This window comes from Pempheris klunzingeri, chromosome 4 (assembly GCF_042242105.1).
Source record: "Pempheris klunzingeri isolate RE-2024b chromosome 4, fPemKlu1.hap1, whole genome shotgun sequence".
Taxonomy (NCBI): Eukaryota; Metazoa; Chordata; class Actinopteri; order Acropomatiformes; family Pempheridae; genus Pempheris; species Pempheris klunzingeri.
The window spans coordinates 28,888,928-28,900,117 of record NC_092015.1 but is presented as its reverse complement, the minus strand read 5'-3'; the positions used below and the strand labels follow the sequence as shown (position 1 = coordinate 28,900,117).

The 11,190-nt window shown below is 43.0% G+C and overlaps 3 protein-coding genes and 1 long non-coding RNA gene across 5 annotated transcripts in view; 3 read left to right on the top strand and 1 right to left on the bottom strand.

The window, feature by feature from the left end:
• The window catches only part of LOC139200373 (fibroblast growth factor receptor homolog 1), an 11,002-nt gene extending 8,371 nt beyond the window's left edge, over positions 1-2,631 (top strand). The window contains exons 7-12 of one of the 2 annotated variants that reach the window (XM_070829653.1): positions 1-31; positions 128-265; positions 1,058-1,166; positions 1,423-1,522; positions 1,886-1,985; positions 2,239-2,631. The exon at positions 1-31 is cut by the window's left edge and continues 130 nt beyond it. In XM_070829653.1, the coding sequence (XP_070685754.1) occupies positions 1-31; positions 128-265; positions 1,058-1,166; positions 1,423-1,522; positions 1,886-1,985; positions 2,239-2,352 (592 nt within the window). In that variant the 3' untranslated portion in view covers positions 2,353-2,631. Of the gene's footprint in view, positions 32-127; positions 266-1,054; positions 1,167-1,422; positions 1,523-1,885; positions 1,986-2,238 lie in introns of both variants that reach the window. The other variant, XM_070829652.1, reaches the window with a different exon arrangement.
• Positions 2,632-3,158: 527 nt separating this feature from the next.
• On the top strand, positions 3,159-4,935 carry tmem97 (transmembrane protein 97). The gene is made up of 3 exons (XM_070829789.1): positions 3,159-3,285; positions 3,379-3,523; positions 4,364-4,935. Exons 1-3 carry the CDS (start codon positions 3,172-3,174, stop codon positions 4,648-4,650), a joined length of 546 nt encoding a protein of 181 aa, XP_070685890.1. The 5' UTR covers positions 3,159-3,171; the 3' UTR covers positions 4,651-4,935.
• A 1,501-nt stretch (positions 4,936-6,436) lies between these two features.
• Positions 6,437-7,588, top strand: LOC139199583 (cytochrome P450 2C31-like). The gene is made up of 3 exons (XM_070828633.1): positions 6,437-6,571; positions 6,671-6,785; positions 7,407-7,588. The coding sequence occupies exons 1-3, from the start codon at positions 6,437-6,439 to the stop codon at positions 7,586-7,588; spliced, it is 432 nt and encodes a 143-aa protein (XP_070684734.1).
• A 1,483-nt stretch (positions 7,589-9,071) lies between these two features.
• Positions 9,072-10,148, bottom strand: LOC139199555 (uncharacterized). The gene is made up of 3 exons (XR_011584144.1): positions 10,066-10,148; positions 9,848-9,940; positions 9,072-9,452 (listed from the first exon to the last, which is right to left on the bottom strand). It is a non-coding gene; the product is annotated as an uncharacterized lncRNA (long non-coding RNA).
• Between the last annotated feature and the right edge of the window lie 1,042 nt (positions 10,149-11,190).

Below are 11,190 nucleotides of genomic sequence, written 5' to 3'. Positions count from 1 at the left end.
TCTGGCCATGCAGCACCTGCGCTCCAAAATGGTAACAGTTATCTATCCACACCGTCCGCATGCATCAAAGGCTCCTCTGCCACAATGAGAGTCCTGCTGAGCGCCGTGCTCGTGCTCGTCCCTGCAGATCGTGCACTGTGACTTGGCTCTGAGGAACGTCATGGTCAGCAGGTTTCCATGGGACGTCAAAGTGGGGGAGTTTGGCCTGGCCCGCGACTTCACACGCAGGACGAGCCGCCGCAGCAACTACTGGAGAAACCCACGGGTGGGACAGCATCAACACACACACACACACACACACACACACACACACACACACACCAAGGTCAAGTTGTCTTGTCCTACAACACTGCCAACGTTTGACTTTAACAGGTAACAGCTCAGCCAAATTGTACCTTTACTTGAGTTTTCATATATTTTAATGTGCTACTGTACATGTATCATTCATCACCCTGATATTTTAGAATATCAGTATGAACTGAAACTGACACTTTCCCCGTTAAATTAACTGAACCGCCTTGAAAACAGACACTGAAGGACATCCTAGTGGTCCGCTAAATCTGCTAAATCTGCTAAATCTTATGACTTTAGCAACCATTTTCTAAACTATGTTGTTGTTGTTGTTGATGAAAACAAAAGTGAACATTAGTCTGGTGCTGGTTACGGATGGAGTCACGGATCAGTTGGTATTTTTTAGTTACAGCACACACTGTCTCACTGGGAAGTCCCCACTTGTTCTGGGGACAAGTTGTGGTTTTACTTTGCTGTGAGGATTCACTGCTGTGCATTCCTGCATTGTGGGGGCAATTTGCCTGGCCCCCACAACTTCAAGTGTGTGTGTGTGTGTGTTTTGGGGGTCTGGAAACATCCTCTGCAACAGGAAACAACCGTTTGCAAGAGATGTGGCCTTGCTTTAGAGAAAGACCGTCATTACAACTTCCACTGTTATGACAGGTTCCGACCTCACTGTGTCTGCAGCTGTTTTACAGTCTGTTCTTTACCTCTGAGTTTCAGTTGCACTAAGCTGTTTGTCCGTTTTCCGTGGCTCGTACAGCAGCGTGTGCCGCTGCGCTGGTACCCACCTGAGTACTTCAAGAGCAACTATTACAGCTTCAAGGGAGACGTGTGGGCGTTCGGCATCGTGCTCTGGGAGATGCAGACATTTGGTGAGTTGGTGGCTCAGGTAATAACAGATGTGATATGAAATACTGCCAACAGCACACTGTCACTTTCCCTACCACCCTGAAACAACGACATTAGTCTGATAGAACTGTGTCCCATTAAATAATGCTGAAGATTGATCTATTTGTGATAATGAAGATGCCTGCAGGCCTGCTTTTACAAAACATCATGAAATAGATCAATACAAATACATTTGATCCATCCATGAATATCTCTGATATGTAGCATCGGTGCCCTCAGGTACGCTGCCGTACTCCAGCCTGGAGACGTCGGAGGCGGTGGTGTACCACATCTGTATTGGTCATAAAAACCCAAACCCTGAAGGCTGCAGGCCAGAGATGTGAGTGAAAAGGAACGTTTACATAAAACACGTTTGTCTCATGTACTTTTCACATCTGATGAGCCGTTTTGGCGGCTGTTGAACCGTCTTTAACATGTCTGCATTACTGTACGTGTACATATTCATGCACAGCTGACGTTTGAACTGACAGGGTTTAATGTGATACCAACATGGAGGTTTTCTGTAGCTACAGTCTGGAAGAAATCAGAGGATCCATCAGATGATGTCGTGCTGTCGGTACAGACTCAGACTGGTTTGACCCCTGCTGTAGAATCACATTCGCATGATGAAATATTAGCATTAGAACTTTTTTAGTATTAGACATGATGTTTGGAGTCCCCTGACCGTGTGACCCCCCCACAGGCTTCTCATCATGAGAGACTGTTGGCAGGAGCCGTACACTCTGAGACCCTCGTTCACCAACATCGTCAGCATGCTGGAGAACATCATCGAAAACGACGCGGTGAGGAACAGACGGACACACCATCCTTTCAGTTTACATCACGAGTTCACTGGTTCTTCACCTCTCCCCTCGGTTCCTCACTTTTAAGGGGTTTAAGAGAATGAACAAAGCAGACTAATGTGTCTAATGTGATGTTAGCCTCATCAGGCAACAAGCACTAGGAACCAAAAATGTTTTTGTGAACTGCTGATATGTACTTCGCCCATGTCACAGTTTATGTGATGCTTTGTGGTTTTTGTCCTCTTTGTTGCAGGATTATGTGGATGTTGAGAGTCCGCAGCATCTGGTGAAAGATGAGGCTGAATATCACGAAGCTAAATATCTGCGAGCAGCCAGCGTCACCTTGGAAGATCAAAATCCCATCTGAATCAATTTACCAAGGCACTTTAAATCCTTTTAGCCACCCTTCATCTGCTGTGGGATGATCACACACAGGCCTAAACAACGAGGAGCAGAACTGAACACAGCTGGAAACGTGCATCATGTCACATCAGAGAAATGACACGTTGTTTTTTAGCACTGTAAAAAATACGTTTCTACTTTGACTTTTCTTTATTTCTTATCCATCTTATTTTGATAACTCAATACAAACATCAGCATCATGTGTAATGTGTCTGTAGTAGATCGGCGCAGAAGCCCAATTCATATGTACTTGCTAAAATAAACGTTATTATTAATGTCAATATTATTTATTAGAATGACTTTTATTACTTGTGTTCATATTCAAGCTTTTTGCATTGATACTGTGGTATCTCCACTATTTATTCCCCCAAAGTAAACCAACAACATATTGGATGCACATTTTAGAGCTAGTTTAGCAACAAAACAGAAATTACAGTTAATCAATTATAACATAACATTATAGCACAACAAAGAGTTCATAAAGAGACAAAGCTGAGAAGGAAGAAAAGAGTGACTAAGTAAACAGAAGCACATTGGAGTTTCCATCACATATTTATGCTCAAAACTGTTTGTAAGAGCAATTCCGACATTTCCGAGCAGCACGTAAAGCGGCATGTCTCACAGCCTGGGCTGTTGGGATGAATGGTGCGTTCAGGAACGCCCCCGTCCCCCTCTGCCAGCCAATGGGATCCATCCTGGGAACGCGCGTTTCTACGACACACGGACTTGGTCCCAGCTGCCACCTCTGACCCACCTGTCACCTGCGGGGGGAGCGTGACAGACCATGGCCGTCCGGGTGCTAGAAATCATCTTCTTCCTCTATTTTGCGTCCCACATTCCGATCACATTATTTATCGATCTGCAAGCCCTGCTGCCTGCTCACGTGTACCCTCAGCCGGTAAGTGTGAGAAAACACTGTCAGAGTTTCAGCACAGCTTTAGGATCAGCTGCTCTCACCCACTGACCCCCTGTGCCCCCCCCCCCCCCCCAGCTGAGGAGCCTCCTCAGGTGGTACGCAGAGGGGTTCAAAGACCCCCTGGTCCTGGATCCGCCGGAGTGGTTCAGGTCCTTTATTCTCTGCGAGGCTCTGCTTCAGACGCCTTTCTTTCCCGTCGCTGCTTATGCTTTCCTGAAAGGTCAGTCATCTGTTGTGTTTGCTACTTGTGAAGATCCGGACTGTGTTTAAAAACCCGCCTATTTAAGGCTGCGTGTCTCGCTGACACAGGAACACGAACATAAACACGAATTAATGCCACTTTTTGGAATCTATATGACCTCTTCTTGAATTCGGCATACATTTCCCCAATCTAAGTAAATAACTTCTCCGCATTTGTAGCCCAGTGGTCCACACATGGACGTCGTCTGACCCCCGCGCGGCTCCTCCAAGTTGTGAGCATGTAGAGTTTAAAGAAATGATTATTTTATTCTATGACAACATCGTGGTGACCCACAGTTGGACTCGTGGGACTGGAAATCATTTGCCATTCAGGAGAGGCCTTAAAATATCATTTTTAACGTACTTTCAACGTTAAATGAGTCCGCATTAAACTAACAGTTTTTCTGATGGACTGTCGTTTCCATGCATAAATAATTTAGAGGCCAGGACAGAAGCTCAAACCTGATTATGCACCAATATACCAAGGAAAATATCTTCTAATGTGAATACTTACTTGGCAACAAACCTGATATGATAAACATTATGTTGTCAAAAGGCCTTATTACTACGTTTAGTGTCTAGTTTTGGTTTTATTTGTCCGAAGGGGGAGATGACAAATCTACAGTATTTTTGTTACCACTGCAAAACCAACTAATGTGAATAGATTTCAGTTTGTGGTGCTTAAATTACATTTAAAAACATAAAAAACAGCAAGTTCTGTCTTCAGAAACAGCGTCCCTGTTATTCAGTATGATCAGGAGAACTTCTCCCACAGAAATAAAACCACTTTTCATCCCTCACAGAGCCTCTTGTCTTTCAGGTGGCTGTAAGTGGATCAGGACTCCGGCCATCGTGTACTCCACACATGTGGCCACCACGCTGGTCCCGATCCTAGCCCACATCCTCTTCTACCAGTTCCCTGCGAAGCCCCACCCCGGGCCCCAGACGCTGCAGGAGCGCTGGCTGCTGGTGTCCATATACGCCCCGTACCTGCTGGTACCCGTGCTGCTGCTCCTCACCATGCTGCTGTCCTCCACCTACTCCTCCTCCTCCTCCTCCGCCTGCGAGCCCGGACACACAACAGCCAAAGCCAAGAAGAAGAAGTGACCCTCGGCCTCTGATGTCTCACTGTGTGTAACGCCATGCGGCCAGCCTGAGCACAAAGTAAACACTTGTTTGTTGAACATGTGTTGTGTTTTCACGAGTACCAGAGGGACATTTTTATAGATCTATGGGCTCTTTCTTCACCATGTTTGATGGAATACAGCAGGGACAGGACATGAGGAGACAGAGGGGAAGTGCATCCCTAGCTGGGCTCAAACCGGGGACATACAGTAGTAGTAGTAGTACAGACATCTCCTCTCCTGTAGTGTAAACATGTCCTAATTAATAAAAGAGCTGTAGAAGCACCTCTGCTGTTTAAACAGGTTCATGTACTGGAACATGTTTATCCCTACCGTCTGTCTCTGTGCTAAACCAAGGCCCAACACGTCCACGGCCCCATGTGTGCTCGACACACACAGAGGAAAGTGATGGAGTGAAATATTATAGAGACAAATAATATAATATGATAAGACAAACACTTTGTCTTGGTCAAAACTTTACAATTCATCATTTTAAAGACGTATTTGTAAAGACAGAGACAAGGGTTGTTACATGTTCATGAGAATGAATGCATTCAGTTATACAGCAGCAATGTATGTGTAGCAGGACCCTGACTTCTAGTCCCTAGTAAGGGTCAAGCTCTAAGAACACCGGATCCTACATTTCCCACAATGCAACACAGTAGCTTCTTGTATTCGACTCCCTGTTGGTGTGCACCCTTGCTGTGTCCCCTGTTCATGTGTTCATAACAGACTTTCTGTTTTTTACTTTATTTGACAGGATGTAGTGGGGACAGGTGGTACCAGACCTTGCTATAGTGCACGGTGGCTCGAGTGTATGGCTTACAGACACATGAACTGTAATCTCACAGTTTGTCGGTTAACACAATCAATAACGATGATAAAAAATAAGTCTCAGGTTCAGGAGATCCTCAGGGTTACTATCTTTGGGATTATGAACTGCCTTCACACTCCCATCATTTGTATTTGTTTTTTGCACATTATTGTTGCATTTAGTTACACTGTTTGCACATCTGACACAACAGCCCTGCAGTGAATCTTACCTCGGTGAAGCTTATAATGAAACCAAAATAGCTTTCAATATAATGCCATTAGCCGGTAAGCCGGACTTCTTGATGAGTAAACTTGATCTCCTCTCTCAGGTCACCCCAGAGTCGACGAGTCCTGCTGGCAAAGCCTCGGCCACCTCTGCTCCTCAGAGACCGGCTCCTGTTTTAGTGCTCGTTAAACAACAGAGGAAAGACGGTCACACTAGGTCAAAATGTGCACAAGGGATTTGTGAATGATTCTCAGTGTAGTTTTAAGACTAGCTGCCATTTATGGCTCAAGAATAAGAGAATTTTTACATGAAAATAAAGGTTCGGTCCTGCCGCAGGCCGCAGTCCTTTCTGACAAGACACTGGCTGAGGGGTCCTCTGGGCTCCCAGGGGGACTGCTGTGTCCCCCCCAGAGAGGAGAGACGGGGAGGGGCGGGGGGGGTTCCTCTCAACAAGTTCAGTATTTGGTGACTAATTATTACTAATTATTTTTAATACATTTGCAAAAATTTCGAAAAACTTTTTTCACTTTGTCATTATGGGGTATTGTGTGTAGATTGATGAGAAAAAAAAAGAATTTAATCTATTTTGGAATAAGGCTGTAACATAACAAAATGTGGAAGAAGTGAAGGGGTGTGAATACTTTCCGGATGCACTGTAAGTGGAAACACTTTTGTAAAGAAAATGCAGCAGGAGATTGACACTGTGACTGGAGAAGCCAGTTATCCCACCATGGAGAACAGGAAGTCCCTCCCCTTCACGGATGCGGTCATCCATGAGGTGCAGCGTTTTCTGGACATCGTCCCCTTCAGCGTCCCTCACTACGCACTTAAGGACATCTCTTTCAGGGGCTATACAATCCCCAAGGTATTCTCCATTTTAGATCGAGGTATTTTATACCTCAGAATATATCACCACACTGACATGATATCATGTCCCAATGGGACACACTGATTGTTGTTGCACTCTGTGCTGAGAGAGGAAAAGCAATGGGCAACTCCCTGGTCCTTCAACCCCAAGAACTTCTTGGACCACAATGGCAACTTTAAGAAAAATCCTGCTTTCCTGGCGTTTTCTGCAGGTAAGACACAGTTGTGTTGTTGATAAACCATCAGATCAGTATTTAGAATTTATTTTTATAAATGTATCATTTAGTCATATTTGCTTCAAGTCTCACTTTATCCTGACAGGAGTATGTGAGACAGGTAATCTGTGAAAAAATCAGGTGCTTTTGGCGCCTCCTCGTGCTCCTAATGGTGTTTCCAAGAATCCACTGTGCCTGAACAAAAACAACCAATCAGAGCCAGGAGGAGTTTCTAACACCCCCCCTTCTCCCCCATGCTTGCTATCAGTCATTCAAGCTCAATAACGTCAGTGTACGACCTCAGGAAGACCATTCAACTTGCAAAACAGCAAATATAAATTAGCTTCCCATCTATCTTGCTCTAGCTAGCTAATGTGCTAGTTTACGAGCCAATTAGTTTATTTCTGAATACACAGGTTTTGAAATGAGGACCAAGTACCTAACTAAAATATAGTCTGTCTATCCTGCCACCTTCATATTAATCCTTGTAGATTAGTTTGTTAGTGTAGTTTGTTCCTGACTGATGGGAAACAGTCATTTCTTCTTAGCTCCTTTACAATCACAAGTAATTATTTTTGTATCAGTGCTTTGGTTGTGACTGTGTGTGTTGTGTCCCAGGGAAGAGAGCCTGTGTTGGGGAGTCTCTGGCTCGTATGGAGCTTTTCATCTTCCTCGTGTCGCTGCTGCGGCATTTCAGCTTTTCCTGCCCTGAAGGCCCCGACAGTATAGACCTCGTCCCAGAGTTCAGCAGCTTAGCCAATGTGCCTCGCAGGTACGAGATCATCGCCACGCCGCGGTGAAAACGTTGTTTTGTGATCCACAAACCATTCACAAACCAAACAACACAGCATTAATCTATGCACATGTCCACTGTGGCTTGCAAGTATCCCTCTGACATCTTACAAAACCGATAACAGGATTTGAGTTATTTTTCTGAATGCTGTAACCTGAGAGACTATTCCACAGCCCACAATATGTGTCTTGTTTGTAGATGAGACCAAACTCGTGCAGACCTCTCAGACTGAAACATGGTCTTCATCAGCAGCCAGTCTGCAGCTGATCTGAGTCCATCGAAGGTTTCTGTGGGCTTACATTCATAAAGTCAGAGTGATTTTAGTCACAGTGAGGATTTCTCAGGTCTCTCTCTCTCTCTCCCCTCGTCCTGTGCGTCGTCACTGCCTTGGTAACCCTCTCCGGCTAAGTCTCCCATTCTGCACACGCCGACAACAACAACTCAAGCCAGTACACAATGCGTTGTAACCATAGAGACTGATGAGGTAAGCAGTTTTTCAGTGTGATGATAGAAACAGAAATCGGAAGTCATTATAATGAGAAACTCATTATAATGAAAAAATAATCTCAAAATAACGACTTGGTATCTAAATGTAAGGAATCAACCTTATATTTATTTTGATATAATAAGTCATTGCTCTGTAGATCCCCACGCCCCCGCCCCACACACCTTCCTGCACCAAGTACTTCCATTTTATTTTATATAGGACCTCTATTTTCTATATTTTATTTGGCTTAAAACAGGACCTGAGAACGTAATTTCGTGCCTCCCCACACTCTAAAAATTAATAAGTTGACTTTACTCAAAAAAAATATGCAAACTCGTTGCCTCAAAAAAAATAAGTAAAGGTTATTGACTATGATGAGTAAATTGAAATCAATTATTTTGAGTGTGCAGTACTTAACGTATATAATTTTTTTAAGTTTGTGCAACTTAGGTTAATTGTGTTGTGATAACTTGATTTTTTAGTTTTGTCTGCACTGATTGACACAAATTTAAAACTACTTAATTCAATCAATAACCACAACTTAAACCTTTGTTCTACTCACTCATTTTAATTTAGGTTCACCTAGTTAAACAAACTAGTTTCCCCTGAAGTGAGAGAAACAACACTTAATAATTCTACATAATATCTATAAACACATTATGTATAATTATCCCTAAAAAATAATACACTGAAAACACTCATTGGGTAACTTCAATAGCATAATGACATTTATTTTCAATTGCCAAATAAGTAATTCAACCAAAATTGAACATTCTACGGCTCTGGGCTGAACAATAAACATGTCTGTCTCCTTTGTCTTACTTTTAAAAAAATTCACAAATCACAAAACGATCTGACTTTTCTCTCGTAACAAGTAAAGATTCACAAAGTATTAAACTTTTCTCTCATAGCAGTAGAGAATAATATTTCACAAACATTTCTTTTTTCACAACAACAGAGAGTCATATTTCACTTTTCTCTCACAAGAGCAGTTTCACGACAATATCTTAGTTACTTTAACCAAGTGCTATCTGATAGCTAATGCTCCCTCACCAATCTAAGCCAGTAGACTGTTTTTCAGACTGAGCAGTTTTGGTGGGAGGGTCTTGTTTCCTAACCCAAGCATCACACTTTGAATGAATCTGAGTGTGTTTGTCATGCATTTTGGGTCATCCAAGTGCAAAGCATATGTAAGCCCAAATAAGAGGCAAACTGCCTGAGGAAAGTCTTTAATACTGTCGATGATAATACCTCCCTCCAGTACGATGGCAGTGGAGATGGGCTGAAGGTGTATTGAGCTTGGACCCTCCTGATGACTGTCTTCACTGAGAACAGTGAGCACGCCAACCGTGACAGATGCTAGGGCCTCATCTCTTGCCGAATCCTGCAACAAAACACAGAGCATAGATCAGCACATTATTGCTGTATCCCAGTGGATTTACTCTTCCACATACATTACACATTCACACTGCACTATAACATTGTAGCCAAAGAAGTTTGTGGCACAAATAAAGGAAAGTACATTTTTGACCAATGACATTTTCACTCTTGATTCCTGCTCCTGCAGTTTTAAATGAATTGGTGACTGTAGGGTAAAAGTGGAAAATTTTAATTACTGTTTACATACCTATCAGACAAGTGGAGGAATTTGAGCACAAAACATATGTCACTGTATTGAAATGTACAGAGTTTAGTGATGCAGAAATAGTTACATTGCTCAACTCTGAGTACGGGATATTATTTGTCACTGAATTAACTTTTTTGTGTGCAAGTACTTACAAAACACGTCTTGTAGAATTCACTGGCGTCATCGCCCACTAAAATGGGAAGGCCTTTCAGGACAATGGAACGCAGTGTTGTCACATCTGATGTCTAATAATAGAGACACAAAAAAGATCAGCTGGGAGACAATCAGGTTGGTCTCTATAAAGGCCTTTGAAGTAGTGTCATAAATCTAGATGACACTGACAATATCTTAATGAAATTAAATAACTTACCACCAAGTTAGTTTGCTGCAGTAACTCTGTCACTTTCTGTCCAACAGTTCCCTTTTTGGACTGGAAGAGTTTGATAAACCGTGGCGTGTGTTGGTCAAGAGCCTCAAAGAAGTCTCCCTCAAGATTCTTACTGGCAATTCTATTAAACTCAGCAGCTATCTGAAAAATAAAAGGGGGATTGTTTGCTTACAACATAGAAATTTGAGGTGCACTTCTAGCTTGCTAAAAGTATAATGTACTTTCAAACAAATGACAATAGTCCATGCTACTTTTGTGCTATAAAACACTGATTTGCATTATGTTGTTTAAAAAACAAACAAACAACAGAATTTATGTCCATACCCTGTGCTGACATTTCTGGCCTTACGGCTTTGATTATGGCTTACCTGTCTTTCTGTGAACAGTGCTGGCCATCGTTCAACCATGTTCTTCACCGCAGGCTCCTCTTTAACAATCTCTCGTCTGCGTAGTGGGAATGTTTGGTCCATCATTTTTGAGATGAGGATGACATTTGGTCTTTTTTTCTTCATTTCCTCGATGAGAACCTTTCTGTAATTTTCCAGACTTGCTTCATCATGTCCTTCAGGTACATTTGGCAGATAGTTTGCTTCGCCTCTTTTTGGCCTTTTAATGTTCTTGCTGGATGATTCTCCCTCTGGGTTGCCTTTACTCCTTTTACCTCCATTGATTGTGACATCCTCATATCCAGCTTTTCGAAGCTTTGTTCGATAGTTAGCCATCTTAAATTTAAGACTGGTCTTCTGGCCGTACCATCCCGGCTGAGGACCAGGCTCAGTTAGGCCAGGGTGCTTGCTAATCAGTGCTTTTGCAACACTGCTGAAGTGATCATCTTCAGGATAAGCCTTGTGAGAGTACATTGTCTCAGCAAGCTTTTGCAGTATGTCATGCTTCATATCTCGTGTCAGAGTTGTACGAGTCCCATCTTTCATAAAGGCAAGATCTCCCTGTCTAAGTCTGTATGCAACATCAACTGAGAAATTAGGTACATCAAAGAATTCTGGCCACTGTTGTCTCAATAATGGTGACGCTCCAACACTAGACAGGGTGTCAGTGTCAGCAGTGCTGCGCTCAGTGTCTGATGTTGCGGATGGTGATGACAGGGCT

Coding starts and splice junctions, on each gene's coding strand:
- tmem97 (XM_070829789.1), top strand. CDS start 3,172: ATGGCCGTCCGGGTGCTAGAAATCATCTTCTTCCTCTATTTTGCGTCC. Junction 3,286..3,378: donor CTCACGTGTACCCTCAGCCG/GTAAGTGTGAGA, acceptor CCCCCCCCCCAG/CTGAGGAGCCTCCTCAGGTG. Junction 3,524..4,363: donor TGCTTATGCTTTCCTGAAAG/GTCAGTCATCTG, acceptor CTTGTCTTTCAG/GTGGCTGTAAGTGGATCAGG.
- LOC139199583 (XM_070828633.1), top strand. CDS start 6,437: ATGGAGAACAGGAAGTCCCTCCCCTTCACGGATGCGGTCATCCATGAG. Junction 6,572..6,670: donor GGGGCTATACAATCCCCAAG/GTATTCTCCATT, acceptor TTGTTGTTGCAC/TCTGTGCTGAGAGAGGAAAA. Junction 6,786..7,406: donor TTTCCTGGCGTTTTCTGCAG/GTAAGACACAGT, acceptor GTTGTGTCCCAG/GGAAGAGAGCCTGTGTTGGG.